Raw genomic sequence first — 24,445 nt, 5'->3', positions numbered from 1 at the left:
ATAATGGATGGACTGAGCAAACAGGTATGCCAGGAACAGTTCATTCCCCCACATGACAGGTGGCAGTGATCCTCAGGACTGAACCCAATCAGGACACACGCACGGTAGAATGGAAATTAGAGCCTGAAAACGCAGCCCAGTCATGGTCTTTGGGTCCCAGGGAAGGACTTGCCTGGTTTCTAGACAACCAGGAACTGCTCCAGACAACCTGGGTGTGACTCTGGAAGCAGTTCCTGGGTCCAATTTAAAAGAAGTCCACAGTGACACTCTACTGGAGGAGGAATGACAATATTTTGTTCATGTGTTTTGTGGCTGGTACTTGTGTAGGAAAAGTGTTGGTGATGAATAAAAACCTTTTATTTGAACCCTGAATTGTGGTGGGTGATAGTGTGTCTATGGTTTGGGACTCAGTGGAGCCCCTTGTGGCTACAACCTCAACAGTTCCCCTTAACTACATTTTTATTAATGACATTACTGTGGGAATTGCTAGCTGGAAGAACTCTGAAATCTTTTATAATCTTTCCTTGCTTTGTAGAGATCAATTTTCGTCTACAGATCCTTAGTGAGTCATGGTTGCCGAGTGCTGCACAATAACTGAAGGAGTCAAAGAAATTTTATTATTATCCTGTTGTATTAAAGGGTGATTGGGCTAATCCAGACTATAAGACAGTAAGCTTAATGGTGATCACAGGTAAGTCGATGGAAGCAACTATTAAGGAAAAGTTCGAGCAGAAGATCATTTACAGCCTGAGTATTACCAAATAATCAACATGGTGTAGATGAGCGAGGTCATGTTTCACTAACATGCTGTAACACTATGATGAAGCAACAAATGTGTACAATTAGAGAGATCCATATGAAATTTGTTTTTCAGAAGGCTGTTGATATGATGCCACACAAAAGGTTAATAATCAAACTAAAAGAAGTGGGAAGTTAGGGCATGGTCTATAGTTGGGAACAAAATCGCCCAAACAACAAGAAACAAAGGGTTATGGTTAAGGGAACTTTTTCAGAATTAGGTGATATTACAAGTGGCGTCTCTCAGAGACAGTGCTGGGGCTGCTGTTCTTTTCAACATACATAAACAATATAATCAATAAGTTTACAGATGATACCAAACTAGGTGGAAGGGCAGGAAATGTACAACTGGCTAAATTGTTATAACAGGACTTGGACAGAATACAGGCTTGGGCAGATGTATGGAAGATAAACTGTAAATCATTATTATTACATACAGTATGTAGGAGGTAAAAATGTTAGAAGTGAACACACAATAAGGATGTCTAAAACTTAAATGACGCCTAATTAGAAGGACTTAGGAGTCACAGTAGACCCTTCACTATCTGCATCATATAAGGAAGGGCAAAGCAGACTCATTCTTCTTATAGTGACATCCTTCACATCTACAGATCTCCGATTGCCAGTGTGATTTTCTACACTGTGGTGTGCTGTTGTAAGAAAATGTGCTATATAAATAAATGTTGTTGTTGCTGGGCTGGTAACATCACTTCAAGAGAGGCTCACCGAATCAACAAGATAGTTAAATGGGTAAACTCAGCTGTAGGACACACTCTGGACCCCGTGGAGGTAGATGATGAGGAGAGGATTAAAACAAAACTGAATGCCATTATGGACGATGCTGCACATTCACTTTCTGACAAACAAACACTGAGGACTTTCAGCCAACAAATTATTCAGCAGAAATGTGTCAACAAACAGTGCAAGGACTCCTTTACACCAACAGCAATAGCCTACATAATGCCTCTCCAAGACAGACGTTTTTTTCTTTTTCATTTTCTTGCTTTTTAGTCATTCTGGTGTGTGTTCAGACCATAATGGGTGTATATTTACATATTTATGTATTTCAGGAGCTTCTGTAAAAAGCCAAAATGTCTCCCTGGGGACAAATGAAGTTCTATCAAGACAGTGGACAAAAGAAAGCTCATGGGATGTTAGTGTATACAAGGGGGCTCCGCCCCCTGCTCGCTTCGCTCGCCTATCCCCCGGTGTTGGGTAACCCGAAATACATTGATGAATGTATGAGATATATTGGAGTGTAAAGGTGTAGATGACGAACAAAGTATATTCATTAATCCTAATGAATGTCCACTAATAGTGGACTCATTACAGAATGCGTTGTCAGCTAATTGGCGGAATTGTTTAGCGGCCGTCTGTCGTTCCTTTCTTTGCCGTTTATCTATTCACTCTGCTGTTTCAGAGGCGCGTTGTAGGCGCCTACGTTCATTAATTGTATTCAGGCGGGCTCGCTTCTTTATGTATCTCCGTCAGTTGTGGTTGTTCGTTTTGAACCCGTGCCTGCTTTGGTTCCGCAGTTTCAGACGCGCGTTGTAGGCGTCTATGTACATTGTATTTGTCCATGCGGGCTCATTTTTGTAGCTCCGTTAGTCGAGCTGTTTGGTTTTGGAGCCGAGACAGTTTTGCTTCCGCGGTTTCAGACGCGCTTTGTAGGCGCCCACATCTATTGTTTTTATCCATGCGGGCTCGCATCTTTGTGGACCTGTGGGGCCTCTGTAGGTGTGTTAGAAGCACGTGGACCATGCTGTGTAGTGTGGCCGTTTAGTTCAGAAGCGCGTTGTAAGCGCATGCGCCTTTCGTACTTTCACGCGCCTTCCGTACTATCTTTGTGGACCTGTGGGGCCTCCGTAGCCTCTTCCGTTTGACTCTGGGGTGCAGCGCAGAATCCTCTTTTTTGTGTGGCTGTGTCGTTACCTATGGGCGCGTTACCTCATTTCTTATTTACGTTAGTTGAGCTCCTTCGTTTTTGAGCTGTGACTCCTTCGTTCTCGGCGGATCACACTTTACTCGCTGTCGGCGCCTGTGCACTATGTCTCCTGCGTCCATGGGCATGCCATGTACATGCGTCCATATCTGGTTTACCATTCTCGGTTAGTAATATGGATATCATAATGTGTGGAGTACAAGTCGAAGGAGCTGATGCTTAAGTTGTGTAACACTCTGGAGAGGCTTCACTTAGAGCACGGTGTTCAGCTTTGGTTTACCGGAAAGTGCTAGAGGAAGTCTAGAGAAGAGGGACTAAGCTGATTCCAGGGCTACAGGGAATGAGTTATGAGGAAGGATTGAAGGAGTTGAACCTTTTCAGTTTAAGCCAACAGAATAAGATGGGACAGGACTGAAGTGTTTAAAAGCATGAAAGTATTGACTACAATGGATCCTAATTGTTACTTTAAAATAAATTCTACAGCAAGAACACAGTGGACACAGTTGGAAACCTTAGGCCATTTTTCACACAAATGTTAAAATGTTTTGCTTATGCAATAGACACATGGAATAAATCACCAAGAAGTGTGGTGTAAAGTAGGACTTTGAGGACCTTGAAATTACCAATTTAATGTTATTTTGGACAATCTAAGTGAAAAGGGTGGAAGGGCTGGATAGTCACAATTTTTCTAACGTTTTAATGCACTAGGTTTTCACATTGTCATCAGCTAACAATTCTTATGGACAGTTGTTGACAAGCCAGACTAGGCTAACAACCTAACGAGTTCAGAGACCTGACAACCATAGGGCTGCCCAAACTTTTGCATATGTCCAATTTATTCTTATTTTTACATTTCATCAAATAAATCATAACCGTATAGAAAATGCCATTCTTTTAGTTTGCTGTCAACAAAACATCAATTTTGGCCAAGATTGTCCAAGCAGCTGCATGGAACTGTACTAGCAACCATTCATACTTTCCTGATTTTTAAAAAAATTTCACATTACATTCTAAAGTGTCAGAATTCATTCCATATTGTAAGCAGACGCTAACCTTAAATGACAAGGACACTGTAGTGTCCCCTGCTGGCACTATGGTATTCACTCCTCTATTATGCAAACAGCATCTTAGCTCAGCATAGCTTTTGATTCTCATTTCTACTGAAAGCAGGTCATCTACTTACAGATGATGTGACGCGCCAGCACCGCATCCGTGTCACCTTGAAGCTCCCTTCCTTGATCTGCTCGTTGGGAAGCTTCACATGGAAGTTCAGCTCACTGTTCCCAGCACTCACAATTACATGGCAACTCTTTTCCGGAAAGTCTGTGATGCAGGGATCAAATTTGATGTAGCCAAAATACTTCAGGGTTTGGGCCAAACGGATAAACTACACAAAGAAAAAGAAACAGAGACAGTAGTTTATAAAATATCAAATATTGCTCTAAACAGCCTAATGAATACTGCTTTAGTTCACATGTTCGGTAAAGGAAAGCAGAGTTTAAAGCCTTTTTATTTTCTTGTTTATTCCATTACTTAAAATAGGGACGAGGCAAGTGAGCAAGCTCTATATGAGAAAATGTGTGTGCATGAATATTATTTGCAGTCACTCAAAAATAAGAATGATCCCTTTATGGTATTTGTGGCACGTCAGATGGTTAAGGAATACCAACCCACACCCGCAGTGGATACCCAATTGGGATCACTTTCTAGAAATACTGTATGTGCTTCCTTTCTGCTACTGTTATGCCAGTTACAAAAATGAGACATGGCCTAAAAGATCCACTGCTGGGACATCCCCTGCCGGTGTTTTTCTCCCTAAAACCAACCACCCATCTCTGATTAATTACTGGTGCTATGTTTTCGAACGTTGAAAGTGGTTAGCAAGGCTATGCGAGTTTCTTTCACAAATAACACAAAACCTTTTAAATGAAAATTAGTTATTTTAAAACCAAAAGTAAACCATTCTGTACACTGAAGTACAGGGCTTTACTGTAACTGTTGTTGGGAAAGCAATGCAAGGAGTAGTTGACCAAAATTCTACAATACAACCAGAGCCAAAACACTGACAAAGACAGAGTCAAATATGAAAGAGGAAGAGTCAACACCGGAATACCGAAAATGAGACTTTCTAGAAATGAGGCTTTCCAGGAGTACTTTAGTGACTGAATCCACATCTTGAACAAAGGAGCTCACACTGCTACATTTTATCAGATTGCATAAGAAAGGCAAACCTTAGCAACAAACTGGGCATGCCAGAGCAACAATTATCTACTCGTAGTGACTTTTGAAAACTTTAAAATAATAAGAAACTAAACCTTTCTTGAACAAACAAGCCTAATTCAAACTCGTATCTAAAAATGAAGCTCCAAAATCAAACTTTCAAAATATAAAATTATTGTAAACAAAATTTTTCAACAACCTTGTCATTTTTTTGTGCCTTGAATAAATAGTCAAAATACATTTCACAAGCCTCAACATCAGTCACCTTTTTTCGGCCTCAGGGGTTTGATAAAATATGCTCTGTGTTCTTCTCCTATCTACTGATCTTCATTTGGAATTTGTCTGGTACTGTAGGCCTTAAAGGAATGCTTCATACAAAAATGATATTTCTGTTATTTCTGATATTTTCATGATGTTTGTAGAGAAAAAAAAATAATCTCACATTTTTATGGAGTAAAAAGATTTAAGGAGACAAAATTTATGATACAATGAGCTTCAAATAGCTTTTGAATTGAAGACAGGACCTCTTGGTTCTTCAATATGAAAACTTGATCCTATATGAACAATCTTCCCATGTGTGCACTACTCTAATTTCCCTGGTGTATTTAACAATAAGGTGGCATGGTGGTGCAGTGGTAGCACTGCTAACTTGCAGCTAGGAGTCCTGGGTTTTGATGTCCCGTGCCATTAGACCGCAGCACATATTAAACCTTAGGTGTGAAATAGTCAATGACCATGTACAAGTGAAAAAAAGAGATGCACAGACAACTGTACTTCCATCAAAGTCAAAAAACAAATATCACCACCTTGATGTTGGATCTTGATTGACATGCAGGACATCGAAGCAGCTATGACAGCGCAACTAAAGACACTCACGAAAGAGAACTTCCAGAACTGCTTCAGAAAGTGGCTACGAAGTGAGGGGGATTAATGGCAATGTGTCTTTTACTTTAATTAAACTAGGGGGCTTTGCTCGCCAACCTTCCTCCCGGCCTCTCTCGTGTCTCTGCTGCTCGTGTATGTGGATTTCGCTTTCACAAACAACAAATCTTTTAATTGTCACAGATACGCCTCTTCATTGAGAAAAAACACTACTTTTCTGTGATGGCAACACAAATTAGACGATCTACAAGTCTCAGACTTAAAGTTTAAATCTGATCAATATATTCAATCTCTTTTCGCCGTTCCGTTATTTCACTGAGTAATAAATTTCCGTTTGTTTGTGCTAATGCGATCTTTACTATCATTTTTTTGAAACTTTCGAATTTTAATACTTTCATTATCTCTAATCTGCTCTGCCTGTGTATCGCACCAGTGTTTTTGAATCCTTTACGACGTTCTACTTTGTCATCTACTCTTTGTCTTTTATTTCCGGCCTTGGGCATGGTTAAATCTCTTGGCACAATATCTCGTCTCATGGGACATGAAAGTATCTCTAGCCTGGGGCGAGACATGACTTTTTCAGAGAAAGTCACATTCTCGTCGCAGGATTATAATAGAGAGACATTTACCGTATTTTTTGATTACACCTTATATTCTTTATTATGATAAGGACAGACTTATTTTATTTAGCAATGTGTACTTCTTCATATATTTTGTTTGTAATGGATCAGAAAATAAACTAAAAAATATTTTAGTGCTCCAAAAAATTAATACAAGGATAACCTTATACAATTAATTAAAAAAACATCTCCCCCACCTCCGGCTCAACATAGAATTTGGAGGTCTAACGCAGAGTTTCTCAACCTTTTCTGTGTCATGGTCATCTTTTTCCAATGTTACCCATGTGAATCAAGTGTGATTGTCGAAGCTTTTCCCTCATGGTGAATCAAGCACAGGTTTTGGTCCCCTAAGTGAATTGAGTGCAATCACCTCAGGGCTTGAGAACAACTAGTCTAACATAAAGACACTTACTCTCAATGAGTTCAATATCTAAAATATCTCAGTATAACTGGAAGCTAAGAGAAAAACTAGTCTAACATAAAGGCACTTCCTCTCAATGAGTTCAATATCTCCAATATCTCAGTATAACCGGAAGCTAATCAAAGTGCTTACCCTTTTCTTCTATAATTTCTAGAACCTTTACCAAGTTCTAACCATCCACAGATTGAAACGGCAACTGTCAATCCACTCTTCCATTATCAGAAGTGAGTTCCCCGCTCTGTTCAATATGCTCAACAGGTGCGATTATGATGGGTAAGGAACAAGAAGAGAAACAGAACACCCTCTTCCTGTATTGTACTCAGATAGCCTTCGCAATTACCCTTCATGCTCTCACCGGCACATAGTAACTTCAGTCAGACCTGCAGTCTCCTCATCTCTTACCACCGGCAATCAATTCGAAATTGTCTTCACCTCATGGTAAACCAACACCACACTGATGGTAACCACCTATCTCTGAAGATCCATAGGTCCACAGACCCCAAGCATACTCTGAGATAACTCCAAGCCAATGCCTGCTTCCGTGCCACCCTAACACCACCCCTCTTGAGACAAGTGCATTCTGTAATAATTTATTCTCCATCTACCTGATCTAAAAATATTTAAAACCAGTAATGGCGTACTGCACGATAACGTGTAGTGAATATACTTGACATGATCATTCTTAGTTTTTATTCTCTTTCTCTGTACGTTTAGCATTCGTTTGCTAAGAGGTTGATGTGCTTGCTCCTTCCTAAGCAGCTTGTTTTCTCCACTCTAGTGGCCTGCTTCTTCTCTTCTTCCGTCGACTTCTTTTCATGTTAAAACTGATTAAGTCAGTGTTTGTGTTGCAATTACTTAGTACGTTTTTCTTAATTTTTCACTTCAGCTGGCACTTAAATCATTCTTGAGGCAGATTGAAGACTTAAGATATGAAGAGGTAGGGGAAGTGATGGCGAAGGTGGCAGGGATGAGAACGGCGCCTGTATGCATGCACCATACAGCAGCCCACTGCCAAGAGTTGATTCTACAATAAAATAAAATGAGGAATAACCTTGGAGGTCAATCATCAGCCTGAAAGTGGATAGCAGACGTCACGTAGTATATGTGTACCAAATTTCAGGTCAATAGTTTAAACAGTTTGTGAGCTACAGGTGATTTAAAATCCTGTACAGACAAACTGACAGCCACGGTAGCGTATTATATAAGATGATGTCCAAACCATGCTGACTTCTATAAAACCTGGGATGTGACCCTTCATACAAATGCTCCCAGCCTGGAGTTTGCAAGTCCCCCATTTGTACTACTGGGGTTTGTCCTAGGGACTCAGTTTTCCTCCCATGTAGGTTTAGGAGGGTTGGTGATGTTAAATCGGCCCCCCGATTTGTGCGTGCTCACCTTGCAATGGGCTGACACCCCTGTATGGAAGTTGTTTCTGCCTTGTACCTGATGCTAGCTGGGACCGGACCCTCTCTGCTCAAGACAATACTCCAGATAAGTTTTGGAAGTGGATAGGTGGATGGATTTATTTAAACATATAATATGTAAACAGTGAGCACACAACTGCGACACAAGCAACTTGAGATTTTTCATAGATATTTTAAGATCGTCCCACTGAAGACTGTTACATCATAAAAGTCTGCAAAGGATAATTAACAAATAAAAAAATACATTATTTTTGTATGCAGTATCCCTTTAAGACCACCACTGTGCCACTTTCTCTGACTATTCAGTCTTCTCTGGCCTCAGCTCAGCTGGAAGCAGATAACTTTTATCTGCATCTAATACAGTAGCCTGGTGGCCCTTCACTGTTAGCTCCTGCTTTGTGCCCAGTGCTGACATTACAGAATTCAGCTCCTGTAACCGTAAACTGGTTAAGCACAGTAAAAAGGACGAGTAGATGGATTTAAAATTGCACTCATTCCAGGTTAAAAAAAGTGGTCACTTTATCACATAACGATGATGCCAAGTAGAAAGGAATGCTGCACAGATAAAACATAAAAACACACAACAGTTGAGATGTGGTACAGTATGTCAGGATAGGAAATTGCAAGGCTGTCACCAAAAGCATCATTAATAAATACAGTGGTACCTTGGTATACGTCCGCTTTGGAATAAGTCCAATTTGGTATACGTCCTGTTTGGGCGCAAAAATTTTTGCTTGGTATACGACCTTTGTTTGGAATACGACTCGCGTGCTAGAACACCGCGCGCTACCCTTGTTTACCTCTCTCGAGACAAAGCCACGACTGCCCACGAGCGTCAGTACGCCAGTTGCTAGCATTCAGTGCACAACCCGTGCTTTAACTTTATGTGAATTTACACGTGAATTTGTGTTTTTCGCGTAAATTTGCATCGATTGTTGAAAAGTATGAAGTTGGCATGCGTATCCGGGACATGGCTGCTGCATACCGTATGCCGAGAACGACGGTATCTACGATTGTGAAAAACAAAGACATTATTAAAAAGTAAAGTGAGGTTAAATTTTCATTTATTTCATCTAATTGCTTTTGTATTTATGTATTTTAATATTAAGCAGTGTTTAAATTAATTTATACAACCCCATCAATGTATAATATGCCAATAACAATAGGATTTTTTTTCATGAGAATGGATGAATCATTTTCCCTTTATTTCTTATGGGAAAAAATCGTTTGGTATACGTCCTGTTTGGTACAAGTCAAAGGATCTGGAAAGGATTAAGGACGTATACCGTGGTACCACTGTACTGTCATATAGCAGTTACTAATATTAATGAAATTAAATGGCACACAACATGATACCCTGTATAAGAAAATCACTAAATGGAAACTAATAATACAATTCTTCACTACCTTGGTTTTGATTACTGAAAGCTTTTTTTTCCCTTTAAAAATAAGCCAATGGCCTAATATTTTCCTACAGAGGATTTATTTCTAAAGTCTGGAATGAAGTCAACTGGATAATTGGACTTTCAGCATCCCACTCATCTAGCAAAGTGGCAGTTTAAATAACTCTGTTTACTATGAGAGTACAGCCTCGAGGCAAACACAGAAATCACAGCAACACTGCCAGAAGTGCGGAGCAACCCCAGTAAATACCTCGTTTGCTGCTTTAGTCTGTAAACAAGCACCGCACATGGCAAACCCACTAACATTGTCAACACACTAAGTCTTGCATTAACAGCATGAATTCAATTTCATGCAAGGGTGGTTAAAAAAAAGAAATCGTATATCAATCAAAGTGCAGTATACCAGCAACAAACGAAAAACACGCAAGAATCTAGGCATTTTAAAAACTTGTGTGGCCACTAGGGGGCATTCCAGCACCCTAAACCCCAGGCACGCCTACACACATTAAGTTGCGGGTGCAAATCCAGCACTTTTATTTACAAAAACGTGTACCTTTCACAGGTTTCCTTCCCTCAGTGTCATAGTGGCTCTCACACCGTAATACCGTCAAGTCATTCCCTTTGCTCCTTCAGTTTTCCTCCATTTCTCCCAGGGGAGTTTTGTCCAGCTCCTCTCCTGACTCCCTGAGCTAAGTGGAGGGCTCTCCTTTAACTCCAGACCCAGGAGTACGTCTGGTATGTAATCAATTGCCTCCAGGAAGTATTTCCAGGGTCATGCAGGACTATAGTGGTCCTTGTATCGTCACTTTTCAATAGCTCCCCCAGCGGCTCTGCCCATAGAACGTGACAAAGCAGGCCTATGGGACCACAACTCCCATGCTGCCCAGCAGGCATCCATCATGGGGCTTCTCAGACGGGATGTTGCCACCCAGCATACAGGGGGACGCGCTGCCCAAAGGCAGGCACCTACTGTGCTGTCCGTCCCGGTTCCCAAGTCCATCCTGGGTGTTGCTCAGTGGCTGTAGGGACACCAGCCCTTCCATAGCCGAGTCTTGGTATTCCCTGCCTGACCTTCTCGTTATCAAAGCCTCCTGGTCAGGTAGGGGAGTGGGGTCCACACGGACTGGGAGGGCGGTTTGTCCCTCACACTTGCTATGAAAAAAAAACTTTTTTTTTATTAAGTAATATCTGAATAGAATAAACACTGCTTAACGTGCATAACAACAAGAGAGAAAAACTGCATTGTATTAATTTCTTCACAGCTACATGGGACCAGGAGTCAATGTCTGACCAAGATGCTATGTCATATTTGTACTGTGTGTTTTCCAATATCTGCAGGTACTGCTGTTTGTCACGAACATTTCAAAAACGTGTACAGTGGATTCTGAAAGTATTTAGACCCCCACACTTCTGCAGTTTACTGTGCCTTGTATCATTTTAAAATTAAATCTATTTGCCATTTTTGCCCATCAAAACTATACTCAATAACCCCTAATGACAAAGTGAAAACATGTTTTCATAAAGGTCTGCAAAATTATTAAAAATCAAAAACTGAAATTTCTCTTTCATTGAATTATTCAGGCCCTTTGCTGTGGCACTCCAATTTGTGGTCAGGAGCATGTTGCTTGCTTTAATTCTCCTTGAGATGTGTCCAGAACTTGATTGGAGTCCACATTGAATTAAACCCACAATTCAGGACAAAAACCAAACCAAACCTGAAGTCTATGAAAGTCTCTGTAGACCTTCGTGATCAAAACTGTGGTGAGGAATAGATTAGGAAAAGGATAGAAAACCATTTCTAAAACTTTGAGTGTTCCCAGGAGCATACTGGTCTCAATACAGGAGGATAGGAACCACCAGGACTCTTCCTAGAGCTGGCCAGCACACAAATCTAACTAACTGGCTGAACTAACTGGACAAGAAGGGCCTTAGTCAAGGAGGTGATCAAGAGTCCAGTGGTCACTAACAGAGTTCAGAGGTCCTTGGGTGAAATGGGAGATTGGAAGGTTGACCATCACATCAGCACTCTATCAATATGCAGTTTTGGAAGGCTTAACAGAAGCCATTCTCGAGTAACTGGCATATGATGGCATTTGAAGGACTCCCAAGAATCTGAGAAAAAAAAAAAAAGATTCTCTGGTCTGTTGAAACAAAAATTGAACTCTTTGGGCAGAACACTAAGCACTAGGTCTGGCTAAAATTAGGCACTGCTCATCACCTGACTAATGCCAACCATACGGTGAAGCATGGTAGTGGTAGCATCTTCCTATGGGGAGTGCTTATCAGTTGGAAGGGACAGAGAAACAGGTCAAATTTAAGTGAAGAAAGAATGTAGCCAAAAAGTGAGAGGTTCTTGAAGAAAACGTGTTCCAGATTGAACACAATCTCAGACCAGGAAGATGGTTCACCTTTCAGTATGACAATGACTTGAAATGCTACGACCAAGGCAAGTCTGGAGTGGCTTTGGGACAAGTTGTTGACTATCCTTAAGTGGCCCGATAGATCGATCGATCGATAGATCGAGAGAGAGAGAGAGATCGAGAGAGAGAGAGAGAGAGAGACTTTATTAATCCCAAGGGGAAATTCACAAATCTCATAGAACAAGTGTGGAGAGTGCTCAAGATGGCAGTTTACAGATGCTTCCCAGCCAATCTAACAAAGCCTGAGAGGATCTTCCAGGAAGAATGAGATAATCTGCCTAAATCCAACTGCAAAGGTTGTACAGACATAACCAAGAGGACTCTAATCTGGAACTGAAGTGGAGTAGGCGGAGTGGTGGCTCTGAGGCTAGGAATCTGCACTGGTAATCGGAAGGTTGCCTGTTCGAATCCCGTAAATGCCAAAAGGGACTCTGCTCTGTTGGGCCCTTAACCTGCAATTGCTGAGCGCTTTGAGTAGTGACAAAAGCGCTATATAAAGGCAAAGAATTAACGGATGCCAAAGGGGCGTCTACGAAGTACTGAATTAAGGCTCTGAATACTTACATGAATGAGAGATTTCAATTTTTGATGTTTTTTTTAAATGTCCCAGAAAATTTTGCAAATTAGTTTTTGAAAAATTCCAAGTTATCTATTATTTGCTTTGGTATCATTTTGATTTCAGTTCTAAGGTGTCAAAGCTGGTATCAATCCAACACTACTGTTTACTAAAGTGGAAATGTGCTTCTTGACCATACGCCAACATTCAACTGGTAATTTAAGTCGCTCTAGAGGAAATGAAGACTTTGACTGCAAAACAAGAACACACCTGTGTGGCTATTAACACAAAGCTCTTTTTTGTAACATACCCAATTCAGAGTTGTGATGAGATGGAGACAAAGCCTCATTTGTAAATATCTTTACATTATTAAACAGCATTATAATTATTATTATACTGGTATCTATATTACTAAACCACAGTTAATTTATGCACGGCGGGCGCCCCAGAGTCAAACGCAGCGGCTTCCCAGAGTCAGTAGGTGGCGCCCAAACAACACGACCTGTAAACTACAACCTGTAAACGAGCCCGTATGGATATAAACAATGAACGAAGGCACCCACACAAAGAAACCACTTTAGTTCAAATAGGGTTATTGAATTAAATGGAAACTTTACCATGCCTACGACCTGTGAACTAAACCTGAGGTGAAGCGTGCACGCCAGGTTGTACAGCAGCCCGGACGCGACCGCCCACACCACAGCCATAAAAAAACAAACACGAGACTGCATGAAGAAAACCAATAACAGAAGTGCGTTGAAATGAACTGTCCCAGGACGCACCCACCCTCCATGATATTTCATCACGCAGCAACTTCCCACTGAGTCGCATACGTTCTGCGCCGTGGCGCACGCCCCAGAGTCAAACGCAGTGGCTTCCCAGAGTCAGTAGGCTTCCCGGACTCTGTGGCTGGCACACGAACACCACAACCTGTACACTAAACTTACTGTACTCCACTCTGCCAGCCGTCGGTGTCAGCAAAGGCAACGGAATCACGTCTCCACAAAGCGAAACTGCTTTAGTACAGATATGCTTATTTAATTAAATGACATTTCCCCAGACGCACCCACCCTCCATGATATGTCATCCACCCAAATATCGGATGGAACAGAAACTGATTGCCATTCTTGGATTTACGATTCTCTAGAGAATCGCTGGCTTAATAGTGGAATCTAAACTGCACATCAAAACAAAGATGAAATCCATAAACAAAGCAAACATGTGATAATCATGTTTATATTTCTAAAACATTTGTTTGCTACTCACCTCTTTCTTGGAGCCCTTCTCTTGTAAAGACTTCAGTTGTCGGTGTTGTTCTTTGTTCACCAAGATCCATCCCCGCTCAATATCTGAAACAGTCTGCAAGGCAAACCTTACAATATCAGACACTTCATATATAATAAAATCCCAGAACAAAGGAAAAGCTGAATACACTTCCTATAATTTAATTACATGTGCATATGGGGGACAGTTTACAGGCTCAAATAGTGTTATTTGTCAGCCACACCAGGGGTTGGCGCTCTCGCCTGATCCTCTCTCCTCTTATCCCTCTGCAGCCCAGCTGAAGACCCTGACTCTTAATGACATCACCATTGATCCACCCCCTGTTGACATCATTTCCGCTACCCAGAATTCCCCTTCCTGCCACATCAGTTCCTGTTCCGGATGTCCCGAGTCCTCCTCTTCCTCCTACCCACCATATTTATAGAGCAGTCTAAATCTGTTAAGTCAGTTCAAATGTGAACTCCGCTTTGTTGATGTGTTTTCTTTGCTCTGCTGTTTTTTCAGTATACGGGATGACTGTCCCCAAACATTTTTTTGGTCTGCTGCCTGATATTTTAACACACATGATAATAAACTGTTACATGAGGTATGGATTGCAGCTGGTTTTATTTTTCCACTCTTGAATATGCTGGGAATTGTATGGTAAAAATCACACAAAGATTACAGTTAGAAGTTGTAAAAGAAATGTTGAAAGAAAGATTGAATCTTGAGCTTTCAGGCTTATGAAATGAGTTAACATCATCATGGACAGCCTGATGCATTTAGGAAATCACAGTATACATAATCCTCTGTGCAACAGCTCGATGAACAGTAAATATACATAAAGGAACTGACATGTCCATGTCCGTTGTTTTAGAACCAGACAGTATGGTGAAGATGGCATCATCAGTTGCAAGATTTGAGCAAAAAACTTTATGGCTCACCTCTGCTCCAAGCCATAACTTTTAAAAATCAACTGCTGCTTATGTTATATGCAGCTTTAATGAAAAATGCACATCAATATAGCAAGATGGCATGGAGACACATACAGTGCCCTCCATAATGTTTGTGACAAAGACATTTTTTTTCCTTGAGTTCCCACTTTGCTCCAAAGTTTAAAATTACAAATCAAACAATTCAGACATTGTGATTAAAGTGCATATTGCAGACATTTCATTTATGGGGACTTGCATACATTTTGGTCACACCATGTAGAAACAACAACACGTTTTCTACATGATGCCCCGATTTCAGGGCACCGTAATGTTTAGAACACAGCAATGGCAGGTGTATTAAAGCCGTCATATTCTGGACTTTGTCACGTTGTATGCATGGACTGCTCGACGTCTGCGATTCATAGACTATGGATCTTCTCCTGGTGATGCTCTGTCAAGCCTCTAATGCAGCAATCTTCAGCTGCTGCTTGTTTCGGGGGCTTGTGTCCCTTAGTTTTCTCTTTAGCATATAGAAGACCTGCTCCATTCAATTTACATTGGGTGACTGGCTTGGTCATTCAAAAATGTTCAGTTTTTTAGCTTTGAAAAACTCCTGTGTTGCCTCAGCAGTATATTTGGACCATTATCTTCTTGTAGGAGGAATCATCGTCCAGTGAGTTTGGAGGCATTTACTGGAACTTGAGCAAATCAGATCTTTCTATGCACTAAAGAATTCATTGTGCCACTGCCATCAGCAGTTCCATCATCAGTGAACAGAACATGTGCCAGGACCTGTGGAGGCCATACATGCCCAAGGCATAACACCCCCAGCATCATGTTTAACAGATGAGGTGGTCTGTTTTAGATTTGTCACACACGTGTGATTGGGAGACAGTTAAAGGTCCTGAGTAATAGTAGTTCCACACCAGACCAAGGCGCGGTGAGGTAAACTGACTTACTTTCTCAATCCCTTGTAGATCATCCTCAGGGAAATCCTGCATGCTTCCGACGCCTCTGATGACACCACTTCCAGTTTTAATAAAGATGTCATCTTTTGCAACAAACATCTGTTCTGTTTTAGACTCTGACTTGTGACTCCAAAAAAAGGACGTCCTGTTTTTGTGGCCAACTAGTGGTTTCCCTCTTGCAGTGTGGCCTCTTTATTTCTGTTCATGAAGTCTTCCGTGGATAGTCATCTCTGACAGACATGCACATCGGCCTCCTGAAAACCGTTTCTGATCTGACGGACAGACATTTTGTTGCCTTTTCTTTACCATAGTGAAGATTCTTCTTTCACCATCATTAGTGGAGCTCTTCCTTGTCCTTCCAGTCCCTTTGCTATTACTGAGCTCACCAGTGTGTTTTCTCTTCTTCATGATATTGCAAACAGTAGCTTTCGGTCATCCTAAAGTTATACTGATGTCTCAAATGGATTTATTCTTGTTTTTCATTTCATAATGGCTTCTTTGACTTTCATTGACACAGCTCTTGTGCTTGAACTACAGACTCTAAAAGGAAGAAGCAAGCTGGGATATCTTAATGAAGCAATGAAACACAGCTGACCTGTGACGCCAATTGTCCCACACATTATGGTACCCTGAAATGTGGTGGGAACACATAGAGAAATGTACGCAAAATCCATAAAATCAAAGTCTGCAATGTGCACTTTTATCTTGTATGAATTGTTGATTTGTGCACTATAAAAAATGCATATTCAAAAACTAGACAAGAAACACTTTAAATGGGAGATATTTTGCTTTTATTTAGTAAAAATATCTGCCAATGGGGTAAGCAAAATTTACTTGACAAGACTTCTTAAAGTAAACTAAAAAATCGTAAATAGAAACTTTTTGATAAGTCAATAACTCTTAAAGGAAAACAAGATTAAATATCATGATATAAATATTTTTCACTTACTTAGATTTAATTTTTTGCAGTGTAATATTAAACATTAGAACACTCTAGACGAGAACAGGCCATTTGGCCCAACAAAGCTCACCAGTCCTGCCCACTTAATTCTTCCAAAAAAAACATCAAGTCGAGTTCTTAAAGTCCCTAAAGTCTTACTGTCTACCACACTACTTGGTCACTTATTCCAAGTGTCTATCGTACTTTGTGCAAAGAAAAACTTCCTAATGTTTCTGTGAAACTTCCCCTTCACAAGTTTCCAACTGTGTCCACATGTTCTTGATGAACTCATTTTAAAAATAACAGTCTCGATCCACTGGACTAATTCCTTTCATAATTTTAAACACTTCAGCTCTTTTAATCTTTCCTCATAACTCATCCCCTGTAGCCCTGGAATCAGCTGTGTCACTGTGGAGCAGTAAAGCAAATCAAGGAAATATGTGTCTTTGTTCTAAACATTATGGAGGGCACAGTATGTTCCCACTGATATGGCATAAATTATGTTAAGCAAGTACTGCTTACTGTTTTTTTAAATAATGCTTTTCACTTTTGGAAATGTATCATTATACAGTTAGGTCCATAAATATTTGGACAGAGACAACTTTTTTCTAATTTTGGTTCTGTACATTACCACAATGAATTTTAAATGAAACAACTCCGATGCAGTTGAAGTGCAGACTTTCAGCTTTAATTCAGTGGGGTGAACAAAACGACTGTATAAAAATGTGAGGCAACTAAAGCATTTTTTAACACAATCCCTTCATTTCAGGGGCTCAAAAGTAATTGGACAAATTAAATAACTGGAAATAAAATGTTCATTTCTAATACTTGGTTGAAAGTTGCTGGCAATGACAGGCTGAAGTCTTGAACTCATGGATATCACCAGATGCTGGGTTTCCTCCTTTTTAATGATGAAACAGCATACAGATTTGAGGTGGAACGGCTATCTGCATGGTGTGAAGACAACAATCTATCTCTCAATGTCGACAAGACAAAAGAGATAATTGTGGACTTCAGAAAATCACGTCCTGCCCACATCCCACTCAGCATTAACGGTTTAGATGTGGAGACTGTTAGGAGTACCAAGTTCCTCGGTGTGCACCAGTGCCTGGTTGTCTCCAAACATACCGCTTAGAATTAAGGCCAACTCCCGCATGGAGTTTGCTAAAAGACACCTGAAGGACTCTGAGATGGTGAGAAATAAGATTCTCTGGTCTGATGAGACCAAGATAGAACTTTTTGGCCTTAATTCTAAGCGGTACGTGTGGAGACAACCAGGCACTGCGCATCACTTGTCCAATACAGTCCCCACAGTGAAGCATGGCGGTGGCAGCATCATGCTGTGGGGGTGTTTTTCAGCTGCAGGGACAGGACGACTGGTTGCAATCGAGGGAAAGATGAATGCGGCCAAGTACAGGGATATCCTGGACAAAAACCTTCTCCAGAGTGCTAAGGACCTCAGACTGGGCCGAAGGTTTACCTTCCAACGAGACAATGACCCTAAGCACACAGCTAAAATAACGAAGGAGTGGCTTCACAACAACTCTGTGGCTGTTCTTGAATGGCCCAGCCAGAGCCCTGACTTAAACCCAATTGAGCATCTCTGGAGAGACCTAAAAATGGCTGTCCACCAAAGTTTACCATCCAACCTGACAGAACTGGAGAGGATCTGCAAGGAGGAATGGCAGAGGATCCCCAAATCCAGGTGTGAAAAACTTGTTGCATCTTTCCCAAGACCACCCGTGGCTGTATTAGCTCAAAAGGGTGCTTCTACTAAATACTGAGCAAAGGGTCTGAATACTTAGGAACATGTGATATTTCAGTTTTTCTTTTTAAATAAATTTGCAACAATTTCAAAAATTCTTTTTTTTGTCTGTCAATATGGGGTGCTGTGTGTACATTAATGAGGGAAAAAAAATAATTTAAATGATTTTAGCAAATGGCTGCAATATGACAGAGTGAAAAATTTAAGGGGGTCTGAATACTTTCCGTACCCACTGTGTATATATATATATATATATATATATATATATACACATATACATATATACACACACACACATATATATATATATATACATATATATAAATGAGATACTCACAAAATAAATGCTGATATTAACAGCTGATTAAAAATGACAAGAACACGAACAATCACATGGCTTCTCACAGGACAAGTCCTTCACTATAAGCAATTGTGACTAAATGATAAAAATCAACCATCATTACAAATTCTACTAAAATTCAAAAGCTGTAAATAAATCAATAGAGGTACCCTTATGGAACAGGCTGTGCTAACAGTTTCAGAAAGCCTTAAAAGAACAGAACATTAAAATACAGTGCCTACCTGAGCATAGAGCAAATTAAGTCCAACCCGGCTATCCATGACATCATTATCATATGAGGAGTCCCAGTAGCTGCACATTAAAAAATAAACACAGCTAATTACTTCAGCATGGAGTATTAAAGTAGATAATAGTTTAACCCTTATATACCTGTGACTTTCAAAAACACTGTTGCATACCTTGGATCTTTAGAGACCTGGCATATATTTATATTTGAATCAAGCCAAAAATAAACATAACTATCCAAACCTTTATTGAAACCTCTGCCCTGTGTACTTTATATCTTTATACGCTAATTTGTAATACTTAGGGTTTTTTTTTTAATATTTATATATAATCATACAATTTTTTTGTCCATTACACATTTTTGTGGTCATTGCAATGTGGCTCCTGGCACATACTGCAGAGATCAACTGATTTGCTGTCCAGTGGCGCCTTTTGCGTTTGTCTACTTTTACTTCTGTAAGAAGCAGTTTCAGGTGATAATGCTTGTGCTGTTCCACTCTTTGCAGCTTGCTGCAGTTTCCTGCCCTCTTCACATTCAACATTTTCCTTCTTGTCTGATTTCTACCTCTCTATGGTTCCCTGCAAAGAACTTTCATTAGCTGGCATCAGAATAATCAGTCTGCACTGCCTTACTTTGTTTTTCATTATCCTCTATCTCTCTTTCTGACTCATCATCTTCTGTTAGTGACGGGGGCTCTTTCAAGGGCTTCCTATGCTGTTTAATCTCTGGCCCTCTTACAGTTCCCTTCATAATCTAGATAGCATCAGAAGTCTCGGTGTACTACCTCAGTTTGTTGTTCATTATTTGTCTCCTTGGTGCATGCTTCTCCATCTCTCTCTGACTCATCATCTGTCAAGAGCAGGGACTCTTTCAAGGGCTTCCTATGCTGATTAGCATCAGCAGCAGTTTTTTTTCTTATCTGTTATCTCCCTATAAACTCATAAATGCCTAAATGAGCAACGGGATAAAAATGAAGCTGTAGTAACATCTTCTGTGGGTTGCATTTGTCCTCTTTTACTTTTGTAAGAAGCTGTTTTAGGTGACGTGACTTAATGCTGTTTCACTCTGTGCAGCTGCTTGCCATCTTCACCTTCATTTTCCTCCTTGTTTCAGCTCTACCCCTATACAATTTCATGGCCACAACATTTCACGTTCTTACAGCTGCAGAAGTGTCAACCTGGACTGTGTCTCTCTCTGATTCATAGTCCGCTATCAGTGACGGGGGCTTTTTTCAAGGGCTTGCTATGCCGATAAGGGTATAGCAGTTCTTTGCTTATCTACTACCTAACTAAACTTATAAATTCCTACATAAAAATGAACAAGATAGAAAGACAGTGTATAGAGATACAAAGAAATCCTGAAGAATGCACATTTTGTTGGAGTACTGTTTGCAAATACAGAACAGGAAACGTGCAGGAAAAATACTGACACTTTTCCACATCTAGGGCCGAGGATGTTTTTTAGGCAAATAAATGATCGTAATATAAATAATTTTAGACTATTTTGGCATATTTTTAGTAATAAATTATTAAACGAATGAGGCATACCTGGGGAACTGCCTCCACACTTTATCATATCACCCAGTGAGAGCAGGAAACACAATATTATCGATCGCTAGAGACCTGAGGTGTATATATACAAGGGTTAATAGTATATACCTTGCTGTTACAAATCATATACAGGTGCTGGCCATAAAATGAGAATATCATGACAAAGTTGATTTATTTCAGTAATTCCATTCAAAAAGTGAAACTCGTATATTAGATTCATTCATTACACACAGACTGATGTATTTCAAATGTTTATTTCTTTTAATGTTGATGATTATAACTGACAACTAATGAAAGTCCCAAATTCAGTATCTCGTAAATTAGAATATCAATTAAGACCAATGCAAAAAAAGGATTTTTAGAAATGTTGGCCAACTGAAAGGTATGAACATGAAAAGTATGAGCATGTACAGCACTCAATATTTAGTTGGGGCTCCTTTGGGCTGGATTACTGCAGCAATGCGGCGTGGCATGGAGTCGATCAGTGAAATGAAAAAAGAATGCAACTAGCTTGGAGGCCCACTTTCCCATGAAACAATCATGCCGAGAGTCAATAGCTACAGGAAAATTCCTTGCGATTCCTACCTTTTGCGGAGGACTATTCGGTACTCAGGATTTCGTAGACTGGTGACAGATACATATGGAAGTTCAAACTCTTGCAATTTTCGTACAACTAGACAGGAAAAAAAGCACAAGAAAACAAAATTGGTAAACACAAAGTAGAAATATATATATATATATATATATATATATATATAAATAAATATAAACATAACTGCATATTCTTACTTTTATAATGCTCAAAGACAGCACAGGGGTCTTATTTATAAGGCTTACATATGCACAAAAAGAGGCTTGAAATGTGAGAATGCAATTTCCCACAAAAAGAAAACTTTATGGGGGAACGTGCGTATGACAGAATATCACCAAACACAGTACGGGATCCAAATAAAGGATTTATTTGCATGAATAGCCTTACTAAGTGTGCACAAACAACAAACAATAAACAAGTGAATCTTTGTCTTCTCCTTCTGTTGAGTGTCGCCCGCTGCCTCCTAACTCAGACTCTCTAAGATGAGGCGGCGGGGCTCCTTTTAAGCTAGACCTGGGAATGCATCCACTGCCATAGCATGTCCTCTTGGAAGCACTTTCGGGTTATCTAGAAACCAGATAGGTGCCCCCCAACAGTGCCCTCTAATAGTACCCAAGGACCATGATATGGCAGCCCTTCTAGACTCCCACCTCCTATGTACCACCACTGTAGGAGACCAAAATGGGACACCTGTCACATGGGGGTTGGAAGTACCCCTAACCTCGGACAAGAAGTCGTTTCCCATCCAACCGGCATGCCAGTCTGTACTTCATGGCACTTACACTGGGAAATAATGACTCCCTTGATCAAGTAAGGAAATGAATGCAGGCCAGGTAAATGATGACTCGCGCATATTATTATAATGGCTTGGTGATATGAATCATTATACAATAATTTTTCTCCAATAATCTCATACCAAAGAGAAAGTGCTTCATTATTAAATGAGGGACAACCTTTTCTGTAATAAACATTTAAAAAAATCATGCCTTTCGTAACAATTCACAGCTTTACTTATTTTATACTTTCATTTATTTACATTTTTATGTCTAGCACTTATTGACTGAAACACATGTTCTACTGAGTGTACTGCTGAAAATCCCTTTGCTTTGCGGATTACCAGTGGGCCTCGACAAGCTTTGCTCTGACAGAACATGTTTCCTCATTCAAGCAGGCTCTGATCAACATCAAAACGTGACAGATGCACTCTATAGTCTGCACTGATGAAGGCAGCTGGATTATTCAGATTCCTGAGAGTTGTATCACCATATCGAGCAAGATTCTCTTTCAACATTCAGATGTAAAGGAGACAGAAAACAAGCTGCAACTAGAGAAGCTGCCACGGTCATCTTTCCTCTTGGGAGGAGAGTTGATTTGGTTATACTGCAATGGCTGAATCACATGAGCTATAGCACGTCTCCCCTAGTCAATCACCTGTCCATTTCCATCACTCTACCTTGGAAGATATAACCCTTTGGAGTTGGCTTTGAACTCCGTGACTCGTACAATAATCTGCACTGACAGACGGCTGTTCTTAATGCCTTGAGTAAATACTACTAGAAATGAAGCACAGACCTGTGACATATGAGCCTGGTCTGCACTCCTTATCCCTATTTGATATTAACATTACTAAACATATTGAAGGCCACCTCAATAATGCATAAGAACAAAAGTTTTAGAAATGAGACAAGACCATTCAGACCGTAAGTATTTCATTTAGATACTTTGAATGTCTTTACTACTCTTTTGATTATGATTTTATGGAACATTCAAGTCAAGTTGAGGATCATGCACTGATACAGTGCATTGCTGCACCTACTACACGACGAAACAACTCAGGATCCCGGCTGGCAACCCCCCAGGCAGTCATGCGGTCCAGTCCCACCCTCCAGAAATGACCCTCTATCTGCTGCAGCCAAGTGTTACGTGGGTGACTCCTTGGCCAGGTCCAGCCACTCGAGTCCTCAACATTGAGGAGCTTACAAGTGGATCACCCTCGGGGAAACACACCACATGGCCGTAGTGCCGTAACTAACACTCCCTCACAATGCAGGTAATGTGCCTCATTCGTGACAACATGAGCAACACAAAGTCAAACCAACAGTACCCAAGGATTTTCGGAGAGACACAGCATCAAAAGGAGTCCAGTCTTCGTCTCAGGACACTGGACAGTGTCCATGTCTCACAAACATATACAAAGACAGGAAGCACCAGGACTCTAAAGACTTGGACCTTCGTCCTTTTGCATAGATATCGGGAGCGCTACAAACCCCTTTCCAGTGACCTCATGACCCCCCCATGCTCTCCCAATCCGTCTACTGACTTCATAGGAGGAGTCACCAGAGACATGAATGTCACTGCTAGGTAAGTAAACCTCTTGACGAGACAGACATACTGCTGATGGCCTTGCCCAAAAGGTCATTAAAGGCCTGGCTGTTGGTTTTAACCAGGACACTCACAAGCCCGGACACTAGGACTCCTCACTCAGTCTCACGAGCGCCCCAATCAGAGCTCCCATTGACTCCGCGAAGATCACAGCTTCGTCAGCAAAGTCAAGATCTGTAAATCTTTCTTCACCAACAGATGCCCGACAGCCGCTGGACCCCAGGACCTTGCCCAACACCCAGTCCATACAAGCATTGAACAGAGTAGGAGCAGAACACACCGCTGATGAACCCCAGAATCAACTGGGAACAACACAGAGGGTCTGCCTCCACTCTGCACAGCACTCACAGTACCAGTGTACAGGTCGGCCATGATATCCAGCAACCTCGAGGGGATCCCGCGAACCATCAGGATGTCCCACAGGGCAGCTTGATCATCTGAGTCGAACGCTTTACAAAAATCGACAAAGGCTGCAAAGAAACTCTGCCGATATTCGCGTTTGCACTCCATGAGAACCCTCAGTGCCAGGATGCGGTCGATGGCAGACTTCTTAGGCGATAAACCAGACTGTTCCAGTTGCTGGTAGGTAAGCAAGTGATCACGAATCCTATTGAGGACGACCCTAGCAAAGACCTTACCCGGCACCAAGAGCAGTGTTATCCCCCTATAGCTGCCACAATCCAGACGATCACCCTTCCCTTTCCAGATAGGGACGATAAGTCCTGTTTTCCAGTCAGTTGGGATGATGCCAGTCTCCCAAATGGAAGCAAAGATTAC

General features: G+C 40.9%; 1 protein-coding gene across 3 annotated transcripts in view; it reads right to left on the bottom strand.

The window, feature by feature from the left end:
• Positions 1-24,445, bottom strand: part of snx17 (sorting nexin 17) — a 186,716-nt gene that overhangs the window by 14,670 nt on the left and 147,601 nt on the right. For all 3 annotated transcript variants that reach the window (XM_028796362.2, XM_028796364.2, XM_028796363.2), the window contains exons 7-10: positions 21,280-21,367; positions 19,140-19,209; positions 13,953-14,045; positions 3,924-4,127 (exon numbers count right to left, since the gene is read on the bottom strand). In XM_028796362.2, coding sequence (XP_028652195.2) covers positions 3,924-4,127; positions 13,953-14,045; positions 19,140-19,209; positions 21,280-21,367 — 455 coding nt within the window. The remainder of the gene's footprint in view (positions 1-3,923; positions 4,128-13,952; positions 14,046-19,139; positions 19,210-21,279; positions 21,368-24,445) is intronic.

This window comes from Erpetoichthys calabaricus, chromosome 3 (genome assembly GCF_900747795.2).
Source record: "Erpetoichthys calabaricus chromosome 3, fErpCal1.3, whole genome shotgun sequence".
Taxonomy (NCBI): Eukaryota; Metazoa; Chordata; class Cladistia; order Polypteriformes; family Polypteridae; genus Erpetoichthys; species Erpetoichthys calabaricus.
Note: the sequence above shows the minus strand (reverse complement) of the source record. Positions and strands in the feature narration are given on the sequence as shown.